The sequence below is a fragment of the Ranitomeya imitator genome, chromosome 3 (genome assembly GCF_032444005.1).
Source record: "Ranitomeya imitator isolate aRanImi1 chromosome 3, aRanImi1.pri, whole genome shotgun sequence".
Taxonomy (NCBI): Eukaryota; Metazoa; Chordata; class Amphibia; order Anura; family Dendrobatidae; genus Ranitomeya; species Ranitomeya imitator.
The window spans coordinates 261,136,227-261,150,946 of NC_091284.1; the positions used below are offsets into that span (position 1 = coordinate 261,136,227).

At 45.5% G+C, this 14,720-nt stretch overlaps 2 protein-coding genes across 2 annotated transcripts; both read right to left on the minus strand.

The window, feature by feature from the left end:
- Nucleotides 1-784: 784 nt before the first annotated feature.
- On the minus strand, nt 785-4,068 carry LOC138669706 (uncharacterized). Its single transcript, XM_069756408.1, has 2 exons — nt 3,565-4,068; nt 785-3,477 (listed from the first exon to the last, which is right to left on the minus strand). The coding sequence occupies exons 1-2, from the start codon at nt 3,730-3,732 to the stop codon at nt 2,257-2,259; spliced, it is 1,389 nt and encodes a 462-aa protein (XP_069612509.1). The 5' UTR covers nt 3,733-4,068; the 3' UTR covers nt 785-2,256.
- Nucleotides 4,069-4,748: 680 nt separating this feature from the next.
- Nucleotides 4,749-13,421, minus strand: RABIF (RAB interacting factor). Its single transcript, XM_069756410.1, has 2 exons — nt 13,262-13,421; nt 4,749-6,535 (listed from the first exon to the last, which is right to left on the minus strand). The coding sequence occupies exons 1-2, from the start codon at nt 13,370-13,372 to the stop codon at nt 6,290-6,292; spliced, it is 357 nt and encodes a 118-aa protein (XP_069612511.1). The 5' UTR covers nt 13,373-13,421; the 3' UTR covers nt 4,749-6,289.
- Between the last annotated feature and the right edge of the window lie 1,299 nt (nt 13,422-14,720).

Sequence of the window (14,720 nt, forward strand, 5' to 3'; positions counted from 1 at the left end):
AACGGTGGCTGTGTCAATGCTTCCAGGACTATGGATAAATCCCACTGAGGAACCTGCGGTATGCTAATTGGTCTTGAACGCTCACAGGCAGATATAAATCGGGATATCCACCTATTACCCGCAACATCATAATTAAAAAGAGCTCCTAAAGCTGAAACCTGGACCTTCAGAGTGCTTACGGAGAGTCCTAATTCCAAACCTCTTTGTAGAAATTCCAACACTGGAAATATAGGAACTTCAGATGAAAGTTGTGCAGTATGGAATTGAAGAAATTTTCTCCAAATTCTAACAAATTCTAGTAGTTGAAGGTTTTCTACTCTTCATAAGAGTGTTAATTAACCCACTAGAAAACCCCCTTATACTTAGTAACTGCCTCTCAAACTCCAGGCAGTCAGGTTCATGCCCTTTGCCTGAGGATGGAGGAATGGTCCCTGAGAGAGCAAGTCCTTGGACTGAGGCAGAATCCACGGGTCTGACACTGACATCGCCCTCAGCCATGAGAACCATGGCCTTTTGGGCCAGAATGGGGCTATTAACAGAACTCTTGCGCCTTCCTCCCTTATTTTTCTTATTACTATAGGTAATAGATTCCATGGGGGGAAAGCATAGGCCAGGTCGAATGTCCATGGTACCTGGAGGGCATCGAGTATGTCCGGCTTGTCCTCCCTGCATAGAGAGGCAAACCTCCTGACCTGACGGTTGGCTCTTGTGGAAAACAAGTCTATTTGAGGAACACCCCATCGAGCTGTTATTAATCTGAAAATCTTCCTGTTCAGCATCCATTCTCCGTGATGAAGAGTGTGACGGCTGAGGAAATCGGCATGAAAATTGTCTATGCCCCTGATGTGCACTGCTGACAAGGATAGCAGATGACCTTCGGCCAACTCCATGATGTCTGAAGCCACTTCTCTGAGTTTGTCCGACCTTGTACCTCCTTGATGGTTCAGATACGCCACCGCAGTGGTGTTGTCGGAGAATACTCTTGTGTGAGAGCCGCTGAGCTGAGGAAGAAAGTGAAGTAGGGAGTAGTATATAGCCCTCAACTCTTTGACATTTGAGGAATTATTAAGTTCTGAACTGGACCAAAGACCCTGGACCCACTGATCCTGAAAATGTGCCCCCCAGCCTTCAGGACTAGCGTCTGTGGTCACTATACTAGAAGGGGTGATTACCCATAGAACCCCTCTCGAAAGATTTTTTCGATTCAACCACCACATAAGGGAGTGTACTACTTCTGACGTTAGGAAAACTGTTCTATCCAGACATCCTCTATTTTTAATGTCCTCATCCAATACAAATTTTTGTAGATGCCTAGTATGGAACTGCGCCCACTGGACCGCAGGAATGCACGATGTTAGAGAACCTAGTAGTGACATGACATTCCTTAATGACATACTACGCTTTCTGATCGCTAAGGACACTTTATCGAATATGGAAGTTTTCTTATCCTCAGGAAGCTTGCAAATCTGGTCAACTGAATCTAGAAGGAGCCCAAGGAATTTCTGACACGTTACTGGCTGGAGTCTAGATTTTTCCCAATTAACCAGCCAGCCCAGGTTTTGTAAGGATGACACTACCTCCTGTAACCTCTGCTCACACTGTAGGGAGTTCTTACCTACAATCAATAGGTCATCCAAATACGGAATGACCAAGGTATCTTTTACCCGTAAAAAGGACATTACTTCCGCTAGCAATTTAGTAAAAACCCTTGGGGCCATAGATAAACCGAAGGGCATTGCCCGGTATTGTAGATGACGAATTTGCCCTTCTATACAAACTGCTACCCGAAGAAATTGCTGATGTAAATGGTGTATAGGAATATGGTAATAAGCATCTTTAAGATCCAATACTACCATGTAACAGTTTGGAAATAGATTTTTTATGGCCGAACGTATGGATTCCATTTTAAATGTTTTGGGTCTTATAAAGGAGTTCAGTTTTCTCAAGTTAATTATAGTTCTGAAAGAGCCATCAGGCTTACTAATCAGAAATAAGGGAGAGTAAAATCCCCTCCCTATCTGGGAAGATGGAACCTCTACCAGGACTTGTTTGAGTATGAGGGATTTAACTTCGGTTTCAAGTGCCTCTTGTTGAGGCCTGGATCTTAAGGTGGTAAGGAGGAAGGAGTCCGGAGGCCTTTTAATAAAGTCTAATGTGAGGCCTGAAGATATTAAATCAATGGCCCATGGATTAACCGTTATGTCTTTCCACTGCTTACTAAATTGTTTTAGTCTTCCTCCCACCGGTGAAATATAATCAGCGGAATTTATCTGCTGGCTTGAAGGGGCGCTTATTGAACAAATTTCCTCTTTGTTTGAAATCTTTGTTATTCCATCTGTCCTTGAAGCCTCCCTTCCTTCCGAATGGTGGCTTCTTGAACGCCCTTCTGTAAGAAGGAATAAAGGGATTAGGGAACCCCTTCTTCCTTTCACCTGCCTTAGTGAGAATTTCGTCTAAGACCGTTCCAAAGAGGTACTCACCCTGGCAGGGTATAGTACACAATTTAGCCCTGGACTGGGCATCCCCTTTCCAATTCTTTAACCATAAAGCGCGTCGTGCCGTATTAGTGAGGCTGGCTGTTCTGGCTGCTAGGCGGAGAGAGTCTATAGAGGCATCAGAAATGAAGGCTGCCGCCCCCTTAATCAAAGGAATAGAGGCACGTAGTTTCTCCCTAGATACACCACTCTTAATATTTTGGTCCAACTGCTCCAGCCAGACCAGCATAGATCTACTAGTGGACGTGGCTGAGATCGCCGGTTTAAATGCCGTGACACAAGCTTCCCATGACCTTTTAAGCAGAGCGTCTGATTTTCTATCCATGGGGTCAGGCAAGGAGCCCGCATCCTCTACGGGTAAGGAGGATCGGCGAGAAGTTGATGCCACAGCCGCATCCACTTTAGGAATTTTAGACCAAACTGCCAAGTCCTCATCATCAAAGGGGTACCGCCTCTTACATGATACCGGTACAAAGCCCTTCTGTCCTTTAGCCCATTCTTTTTTAACAAGGTCTTTAATGGCCTGATTCACAGGGAATACTTGGCCCTTTCGCTGCGATAAACCTGCGAACATGATGTCCTGTGGTGTCTGGGGATCTTTAGACTCTGACACCCCCATTGTTCCTCTTACAGCTTTAACCAAATTATTTACATTGTCTGTAGGAAAACAGACATAATCTTCCTCCTCCGAGGAATCCAATCTCTGAGAGATGTCTGAGTCCACCTCTCCACTTTCTGCTGATGTGTCGGCTATAGGTGAAAGAGTCCTTCTACTTCTCCTTTCCATATTAACCGCCGGACTACCCCTCAAGGACTGAAGCTCTTCCCGGATCATGAGACGTATGTCATTCATCCTGACCGAACTCTCCTGCTGTAAAGTGTTATCAATGCAATGTTGACATAGCTCCTTAATATATGAGTCAGGTAGGGGCTCATTACATATCTTACACTGCTTATGTTTAGATTTTGACGTCCGCTTAGCCTACAAAAAAGACACAAGCAGAGGAGACTACTGTAAGAGATATGAAGCTATATATACACTTATCCGGAAAAAAAAATATATATATACCGGCTGCAGAGTTGTCTGGTCGGCCTGGGGTTTGGAACGGGACGATTTTTTCCCTGATTTATCCGTGGAATCACTCATTTTTGAGTGTCCGCTGATTTTCTTATTAGCATCACCACTAGGCAGGATTACAACCTCCAGTGGGCGCTCAATATCTTCCTGAGACGACATGGTGCGCACAGTGCCATGTGTCTCCAGCCTTATATAGAGCCGTTCTTACAAGGGATACACGCCCCCATCTTTCCTCCCCCCTTTTTTTTTTACCTGATCAACTTTATTAGCCCTCTCCACCGCTGTCCAAGGCGTCCACGCCAGCACGCTCAGCTGACCCCGCATACCCGGAAGTTCCTCTTTACATCCGGGTACGCCGACCATACAGCGCCTGCATGTGCGCTCGCGCGTCTTCCTTCTATGCTGCAGAGGAAGAGAAGCTCCTGCTACCGCGGCCGTTCATGCCCCACTGTGGCCGGAGGGTAAGCGCTTTCCATAGCGACACTTACTTGATGTGCTGACGGGGATTACCAACGGTCTCCCAACAGGGAGACTGTTGTGATCCCGGCATGCTGCTGATGTATCCAGATGAGGGGGGAACCAAAAGGAACACCCGTCTCTGACGCTCGCTCTGGGGCCCCTGTCGCTCAACAGAGACGTACAGGCTGTGTTCCAGGCGAGCTTTTCCTCTTCTTAGCTGCAGAGATTCTCTCTGAGGGTTTCCTCCTTGGGAACAGGAAACCAACTGAGGAGCGAGGGGGGGCCGCCCCTTTTATCTCTCTGTAGGTTTCCTGTTCCTAGGGGCGGATCCCCTCTCTCTAGTGGGTGCTGTCGTGGCGAATAGAAAAAAGGATATGCTGACACATACTAACGGTGTATATGCCAAATGCATATGCCTAACTTCGTTTACCAGTAAATCGTTATCAGAGCCTTAAATCCGAGGTGTAACATGAATATTATGATGTGGATTTCACTCTGACAGATTTCTCGTTGTGACTTTTAACCATATGAATTCAGAAACAGGGGATGCTGCAAATTTACAAAAAGAGAATAGTAATAATACCACCAATTTTTTTTATACAGTATGTCATCTTAGTTTTTTTTACTATTACTACATCAACTGCTAGCACAGAAATAAGTCAAACATATTTGACATTATTTTTTACAACTAATGTAGAATTTTTGAAATACTCAGCCACTTTTGAATGGATTTATTTTGTCCATTAAATACAAATAAAACAGAAATAATCACCGACTAGGAATATATATATCTCAAAACATTTACTTTTCTAATGTTAAGAAGGTATGACCCATCTGACAGCAATATAGGGATCTGTGATACTGTTCAGGTTGCTAGACTCATAATAAGGCCGCGACTTGTGGTCATAATACAGATCCAAATGTTCCCCTTGTCATTTCCCATCTAACATTTATGACAAATCCATAGAATATTTCATATTCGTCTGATCGATGTCGATCGTACTTTTAGGACCCTCACTTATGTCTAGAACTCCCCACCCTGTCTCTTGGTTAAGCTGGCTATCGCATCCAGGCTGAGGGAAAAAAAAAGTGAGAGGTGGACATGGATTTGTGCAGTTTGCTCAGCAAAGTCCCATAGAAGTGATTGGAAAAAAAAAAAAAAAAACACAGGAAAAAGATGTCCAATCAGGCATGATGACGATCAATAGAGTTTAAGTCTGGAGATAAATGAGGATTCTTTTACGGCATATCTCGTATGTATATGCAATATTATCTACATTCAGAATTTGTGTATATGTCTTACCAGTGCCACCTTTAAAGTGCACCTTTAAAATTTGCCACTGACAAACCAACTTTTTGGCTTGTTTTTGATGCAGTCACAGTATTTTTCCTCCAGTTTTCCTCTAAGGCTTGTGCACACAGCGTTTTGAGGTGCGTTCAACTCTCCTTGAGATGCTGCCATCTGAATACCCCAAGAAACAGGATTCAGGCAGAAGCACCAAACAAACGCAGTGTGAACAGACCCTAACTAGCTTTCCAAGTCAAGTTTATAATATACGATACTTTCATGATCTTTCTTTTATTGCCGCTTTGGTTCACGACCATCTATTATAAACATAATCAAAAGAATTCCAAGAATGAACAATAATCCCCTATCTATACGAGAGGGAAAACTTTACTGATAGATGGGGTCCAACTGCTGGGCCCCCCCAGAGTATTGTAGAGTGGAGCAGTGGTGGGCATGCTCAACCTTCATTCCATTCATGGTCTATGGTGACTGCCACAACTAGTCGGGCACTCTATTCTGCTATTTCTGGACGTCCCACAGACAATGAACAGAGCAAAGGCTGAAGATGCTCACCTCTGCTCCATTCAGGACAGGGTTCTCCATAACCTGGTTAATGAGTTCCTTAGGGATCAGCAAGTTATGCCATATCCTATGGATAGGGAATAATAACCCTTTAAAGTACACTGAGGGTCAATAATTGGTATACCAGCTCAACTACAATACAGGGCTAGGATAGAAGGATTGTTTTATCACCAAATCTAGTAACTGTTCGTAACTGTCCCAGTGAAATAAGACAAGGGGATGCTATGCGACTCTTTCCATTATCTTGAAAACATTGGTGACCTTTTAATGAGTGTGTAGAAAACAAGTATGGCACTAGGGTGAAGTGCTGGTCCAACCTGTAAGTCATCACAGCATAAAGTCACTCTTTGATTTAGAAGCCTCTTCTGGGGTCAGTTCTTGTGTTCCTCATTCATGTCGGACTCGTTGCAATGCTACATAAAAGTTACTCTTCTCTTCCAGACTATGCCAACCAATGGGCCCCACTTCGCAGTCTGCACACACCAGAAACTTTACATTTCCTACATCCTTGGTGAAGCCCACATTCTCAAACGTAAACATGTCATGTACAAGCCAGTGCTCAGCAAGAAGCTCACAGTCAGGATTGGACTCATCAGCAAGAGACGATTTCTTCTTCATGGAAGGCAGAAGTAGCTGCAGAAAAGGAGTACAATAAGAGACATTAGTAATCGGGAAGGAAGGTAGAGGAGATCAGACTATATGGACATCACAGAGAGGTCAGGTCCCTGCTCAGGACCACCCGTAATTGACTGGTCCATCAATTTTTTTTTTAACATATATTAACAACTTCCATGTGACCAATATGTATGTGTGTGTGTATTTTGGATACTTTCTCAGGTATATCTGTGCCTCCATGCATACTAGCACCCGTCATGGCTCTGTAACTTCCAGCCATGGTGTATTTTCCAGCATGTCAGAGAGCCTCACTCTGGCCGACCTAGTTGTGCAGCTCCAGAGGAGTGGTGGCTCTATATCGTCATCATAAGGCGGGGCAGCATGGTGGCGCAGTGGTTGGCACAGCAGCCTTGCAGCGCTGGAGTCCTGGGCTCAATCCCCACCAAGGACATCTGCAAAGAGTTTGTATGTTCTCCCCGTGTTTGCGTGGGTTTCCTCCGTGTACTCCGGTTTCCTCCCACATTCCAAAGACATACTGATAGAGAATTTAGATTTTGAGCCCCAACGGGGACAGCGATGATGTGTGCAAACAGTAAAGCGCTGCGGAATATGTTAGCGCTATATAAAAATAAAGATTATTATTATTATTATTTGCACACATTGCGAAATGGGGTGCAGAATTTTCTGCACAAAATCCGCATCTCCTGGCAGAAAACGCAGGGGCAGATTTGACACGTTTTTGTTGCGGATTTTGTGCGGATTTCTTGCGTTTTAACCACTGTGGATTTCTGTAATGGAAGGGTGCAGAAACCGCACAAAGAAGTGACATGCTACTTCTTTTGATCCGCAGCGTTTTTCATGCGGAATTTTCCGCACCATTAGCACAGCATTTTTTTTTCTATTGATTTGCATTGTATTGTAAATCACTTTGCGGATCTGCGCGAAAAAACCCCGCTGCGGATCCGCACTAAATTCGCATCATGCGCACGCAGCCTAACTCCACTGCTAAAACAGACCACATGCCTTCCCCGCAGTGTGGCTGGTCAGGGCTCAATGAAATACTCTCTTTGTGGGGTCATTGTTATTCCCCTCCTTCTCCCCTTTGATCCACATTAGTGACCAAACTCTACACCGACCAATAAGGATCATAATCGTCTCAATGTTCTGCAGATCTAGATCAAGAACAGGCTGCTTGCTCTTCCTAGGAGACAGCGGCCCCGAGTTTGGCAGAGTGTTGTTCCCCACTGCTCTTCGCTGTGCTGAGCGATGCAGTCACTTCATTCTTGGGGAGCGGGAGGGGTTTTGATGCTGTCGGGTGATAGGATGCTGCTTTTTATATGATCTGGAAACCTTATAGTAATAAAATACAAATGACAAAAAGACTTATTTAAAAAAAAACAAAACACGTAATAGTTGTAGACAAGAGTCACACTAGAATTAAAAAGTATTAACGGAAATCTCACCAGGTTTTGGCCACCTAATGAGAGCACATAATATTAGGGCAGGGAACGTGATTCCAGCAATGTTTACTTACTGGGCTGCTTGCTATTGTTTTGCTAAAATAACAGCTTTACCAGCAGGAGATTCTCAAAAGAGGACTAGTAAATCTGCTGCCCTATATGTCCTCCATATTCATGCGCTTTGAATAAACCCACACACCACTGATTGGCAGCTTTCTGCCTATGCATAGTACACACTGAAAGCTGCCAATCAGTGGTGTGGGCGGGGTTATACAAAGCTCAGTATTCAGAGAACTGCTAAATCTGGAGCACAGAAAACTGATTTTATCATAACTGCAGCAAGCAGCCTAGTAAGTGACACATCACTGTAATCGTGCTGCTCTCAGATGAGGTAGACCAGAGTACAATGCAAAAAAAAAAAAAAAAGGATTTATCATTATGATTGCACTTATTGATGCTTTTCATGTTCACCACCCACCTGTTTTTAATGTTATACTGAAGATCAAAACGGTCTAGTTAGTCAATGATATGTTTTCTGTATCAAATAGGCCTGTAATTTTGTACACAACATTTTTCAGGCGGGTCAGCTCCGAAACCCACCAGAAAAAGCACCGGGAAACCGCTCAAAAGAATGAACAAACGCATTTCTATGCATAAACGGCTTGCTGTGCATGTTTCGGCTTTTGAGTCTCTGAGGCTGGGTTCCCATTGCGTTATGGGACCGCGTTTAACGGACAGCGTTGCACGGCGAAATTAACGCCGTGCAACGCGTCCGTTAACGCGCCCATTGAAGGCAATGGGAACGCGCTTCACTAGCGCGTGCCATGTTCGGCACGCGCTAGCGACGCGCCGGTGATTCCTGGCGCGCCGCGGACGCTGCTTGCAGCGTCCGAGGCGCGCCCGCGGTCCGTTCCCCGCTCTCGCAGATCAGGGATCTGCAAGAGCGGGGACGTTACCGCGACCCCGACCGCAGCCCCATAGAAAACATTGCGTTAGTGCAATCCGTTTAGCGCTAGCGGATTGCACTAACGCAATGTGACCCTAGCCTTAGCCGCCTCAGGTTGTTTTCGAATCTGGAGAAACTCCATACTTTACAATACAAATCCATGGGAAAAAGCAAAAAAGACAGGACATCTTTTTGTGCGTTTTATTAGCCTTTAAGCTCCAGAAATTATTAGCAGTTTCTTCATTGACGACTGGAAAACGACAGTACAAAAGTAACCCAAAAACTATGGAAAACCACTAAAAACCAACAACAGTCAAAAATGGCGACCAAAGGAAACAACCAAAAAGACACTTCAGCAGAAAAACTGATGACGTGTCCTGAAACATCTTCCTCATGGAAAGCCCAGCAATTTCCTTTACAAGTAGAGATCTGATGTGCAGATACCCTCCGAAAACCGGGTGAGAGACTCTGCTACAGTTGTAACGGAAACCGTTTGGGTTGTCATACAGCAGAACTAACAATAGAACCAAGTCATGGCCACATAGCAATGGAAACACCTCCAGTACAGTGCAAGGACTTCTAAGAGTTAGAAACTTGGAGGAGAAAATGTTTGATAAATGCAAATGTGAAGGCCGGCAGACATTTTTCCACTCGTCTTTCCGCTTTTTCTCAAGGCCCACCTTACGTACAGTAGACCAAGATGACGCTGCTGCTCCTTTCAGGCTTTTAACTATCTGATCACTGAGGAAAACGTTATTTAGTATATCATTTTTAATAGCCTAAAAGTGGTGAAAAATAAAGCAAAAATAAAAAAGGCATACAGCCAAAAATGACTTCTCTAGTCACATCTGGAGCTGCATTCAATGCTCATTGCTTGCTAGGCTTTAAAATGTCAGACCTCATCTGTCTTTACTCTAATTCACAAGTTCTGCTGGCAACATTTCTGAATTAAAGGGTTTATTGCATACAAAAACGCCTGTAAAAGAGTAAATATCAGTTATAAGTAATTATCATTGGTTGTAGCATATAAAAGTAACTGTCATTATCTTTTGTGTCTTCCTTTGGCTGCTGGGAGCGAGTTCTGGAAAGAAGGAGTCTCCTCCACCATCTGGCAGCTGATTACCTGAACCCATTCTATCAAACCTTATTATTTGTTCAGAACAGAACAAAACATATGAAAAAGTATGCCATAATTGTTCTTTCTGTTCACCTCGTCTCACAAAAAATTAATTAAAGTTTTAAAGTCGTATGTATCAACAGTAAAAATGACAATTTGTTGCACAAAAAAAAAGCTCTTGGAAGCTCTCTGTAAACAGAACAATGAAACAGTTGGGGCTCTTAAAACATGACTTAAACAACCTACGATTTTATTGAAAAAAGTGATTTTTTTTCTGGTGCAAAAGCTGCGTTTTACACAGACAAGCTGGTGCTACATGTGCTGGGACCAGCGCAGCTTAGATCCCAGCACTTTTACACCTCATGCTGCTGTCATTATGGCATAACGAGATCATACAAGCGTCGGGAGCCCCGGCAGGATCTTCGCCAGAACGGCAGCGGCACGGCAGGAGTTTCTATTTCACATCGGGGATTGTAATATTTAAGAAGAGTAGTGGACAATCCCTTTAACACTGTGTAGCACAGCTTATAGTGTAATATATAAATGACAATGGCAGAATTGCTGTGCTTTAACAAAAAAATACTTTCAATATAGTTAAAAAAGTTTGTTAACAAATTATATGTATTTCAAAATGATGCCACTTAGAAACACATCTCATCCAGGAGAAAGACAAGCCCTCATATGACTGCAAAGGGAAAATAGAAAAGCTATGGTTGCAGCAATAAAAAAAGAAAAGGTCTAAAAACTGCCTGTGATATCACCTGGTTAAAAACAATTCCAAATTATTGTCTTACTTTCCTAGTACAAAAAAAAGGGATCAAAATCTATATACACAAAAGGGATATCGGTGTCCGTGTGTCCCATACGTCTGGCACCCATGTGCAGCATCGGTATCACACGTAGCGGCGCCTGAGAAGAGCCGCCACAGTTTGCGCTGTTCTCAGGCACCGGGTGCTGAAGACAGCTCACATCATTGTCCCCTGCGCTCCCTGCGATCAGCGGACAATGTTGAGAGTTGTAGTCAGCCGCCACTGTCGAAATCGAGTGTAAAATGAATAAAACACATTATACTCAACCTAACACCCAATCCCCTGAAGCCATTGTCCCCTGTAAATAAACAAAATGAAAAACAACAACGTCCCTCACCTGTCCGAAGTAGAAAGAATCCAGAGTGTCCCACGCCGCAATCCATCTGTGCGACATTTGCTCATCAGCGTAGGCGGTGGCCAGAGGCGACTGATCATGCTGATGAGCATTGTAGACAATGACCCGCTGCAGTGAGAGCATGAACTGTGCTGACCTCAGTGAGCAAACTGTGAGGCCTGTTCTCACGAGTCATTTTCTCCTGCGCTTCAGCATGATCGGTTGCCTCTGGCCACCGCTTACGCTGATGAGCAAATGTCACACGGATGGATTGTGGCATGGGACACTGGATTCTTTCTACTTCGGACAGGTGAGGGATATTGCCGTTTTTCATTTTTATTTACAGGGGACAATGGCTTCAGGGGATTAGGTGTTAAGGCGAGTAGAATGTGTTTTATGTCATTCTTGATTTTACACTCGATGTAGACAGAGGGGGGCAGACTACAACGCTTGCGCTGTCTCCAGCAGCTGGCGCTGGGGATAAGTGTGAACAGTACCGCTGATTCCCAGGTGCCAGGATGTGTCACACTAATGACACACGGATGTCATCCATGTGTCAGCAGTGTGCACGTGTGTGGGATGTTTTGCAGCCTGTGCTGCTGAAAATAAATGGACATGTTTTGCCCATGGACACACGGTCGGAGGAAGCACAATGACATGTGCACAGACCCAGTCACTTGAATGGGAGTACATATGCAAGTGTCTCCAGTACGGGTGAAAACTGTCACCACATGTACAAGACACACTGACATGTGAAGGAGGCCTTCAGAGGATTCTTAACTTCTAGACAACAGGATAGACTTATATTATTGCTTAATATTGAGCATAATTCAGTATGAAGAGCAGCTGCTCCTGCTAATCCATGTTATGATGAAGCTTATTGTGAGACCACGTGCACACATTCAGTATTTGGTCAGTATTTTACCTCAGTATTTGTAAGCCAAAACCAGGAGTGGGTGAGAAATACAGAAGTGGTGCATATGTTTCTATTATACTTTTCCACTCCTGGTTTTGGCTTACAAATACTGAGGTAAAATACTGAACATGTGAACATGGCCTAACGTATTCCCACCAGTAGCAGCGAATCACAAACAGAATGTGGTGCTTTCTGTGACACCATTAAAGGGGTTATCTGAACTAACAGGCATGTAATCGCTAACTACCGGCCTGTTCTGCCAGGGGACGATCTCTGCCGCCTCATTTCACCTCTTGTCAACAGAGCAGAACCTTCTCTTCCCTGCCCGCTCAGTTGATGGGAGCCACTGCAAACTTCATGCTGACCGTCTGCTCCCCGCAGTTAGGCAGCACGGAGCTGACTGTCCATCAGCATGACATTGGCAGAGAAGCTCCGCAGAGCAGAGCAGAAGAGAAGAGGCAGCTCTGTCAATGTGACGTCAGTGAAGCTGCAGAATCACCAGCAGAAGCGGTCAGCGACTACTCCGACCCGGCAGAGATCTGCACCACAGCAAAAATAAGATCAGCCTCGGAGAGCCCCACTAACTTCTATGGTGCTGATCGCCTGCTACCGGTAAGGACCTGTGACAATAACAGCCATGGTAACAAGGAGATGGTAACATAAGGGGAAACACACAGTCTCCAGGATTGTCTGCAGCAGTGATCGCTCCTCAGGAAACATTCCCCCTTGGTTTATTATCACAGCACCCACCACCCTGCCCCGTCCCAGCCCACAGAGCAGTGCGCCACAAACGATTCAGCATTAAAGGGATGTTTCACCATCCTCTTAAAGGGAACTGTCAAGCAATTCATGCTGCACACATCACAGTCAGGTAGATACACGAGTCAGAGAAAACATGGCAGGGGACCATAGCCTGAGCCAAGACTAGTCCAGCTCCGGCCGGGCATGTCTGTGAGACACGACGCCAACATTTCATTTTCTATGGCAGTTAAGGGCTGTCCAGTAGTGGAAGAGCCATTAGACATCCAGCTAGCCTGACATTGCAGAGCCAGTGCAGTGTGTGTCTGTGACCAGAGCATAGCACAGGGTGCACTGCGCGCATGCGCCGGAGCCCCGGGTATAGGCGGGCGTGCCCCGGGCTATAAGCAGGGCCTACATATACCTCTCTCGTGGCCAGTGTGGCTGTCCCGGCAGATAACACCCGGCAGCCGCAGCGCTGACACAGCACCGCCCGCAGGTTCTTTCCATCAGCAGCCACCAGCGGCTCGTCCATTGTCGCTCTGCGGACTCAGGGCCTCCACGTCATTGTCATGTGATCGAGTGAGATGACGTCATTGGGGCACGTGAATGGCTTAATAAAAAACAACGCGCGGCTCCTAGAGTAGTTGAAAGAGATGCAGCGGTATAAGCGTCTATATGGCCGTCTATAGCGCTCCCACAGACCTGAGGGAACCAAGCTATAGGCAGAGACCCTGATTCCAGTGATGTCCCTCACTGGGCTGCTTGCTGCAGTTTGGATACAATCACTGCTTTATCTGGTGAAGATCTATTTCTAGAACTTTCTATTTTCCATTGATTTAGCTGTGTAGGGTTTTCTTTTTTAATATTAAAAACTTGTTTTAGGCTCCATAAGTGACATGAATTTGCAATAATCGTTCTGTATGCCGTGCTGCTTTCTGAGCCGGTAATAGCCGCGCTGTCTTCTCCCCGGGGTGGATCGGATTGCTGGAGCATTCAGCGGGCAGTGTTATTTCACAATGGCCTCCGAATCCTGCGTGGTGTAAAGGTTACTAAGTGCACCCTAGAAGTGGCCCGGGAGCGGTATATAGCTGTCCGTGTTCCCACCGCCCGTGATGGGATCATCCAGCTCTCATTCACGGCTATGTCTCCCAAATAGAATACCCCTTAAAGGGAACCTGTCACCCCCCAAATCGAAGGTGAACTAAGCCCACCGGCATCAGGGGCCTCTCTACAGTATTCTGCAATGCTGTAGATAAGCCCCCAATGTATCCTGAAACATGAGAAAAAGAGGTTAGATTATACTAACTCAGGGGCGGTCCCGCTGTGGTCCGGGGCCTCCCATCTTCATCAGATGACGTTCTCTTCTGGTCTTCACTCTGCGGCTCCGGTATACTTTGTCTGCCCTGTTGAGGGCAGAGCAAAGTACTGCAGTGCACAGGCATCGGGAAAGGTCAGAGAGGCCCAGCACCTGCGCACTGCAGTACTTTGCTCCACAGGGCAGACAAAGTACGCCTGCGCTGGAGCCGTGGCAGGAAGACAAGAAGAGGACGTCCTTGTAAGAAGATGGGAGGGGCCGGACCGCGACACCCATCAGACCAGAACCAGACCGGGACCGGCCCTGGGTGAGTATAATCTAACCTCTTTTTCTCATCTTTCAGGTTACTTCGGGGGCTTATCTACAGCATTACAGAATACTGTAGATAAGCTCCTGATGCTGGTGGGCTTAGCTCACCTTCGACTTTGGGGGTGACAGGTTCCCTTTAACTCCATTGCTCCCAGTTCACACCGGTTATGTCTATTCTTGGTAGGTCTTGTTTTCATCCCCTGCTGTGAACAGTTTTCTTATCTCTGGTCTCCTCATTTCTCCCACTCCTTTTGGT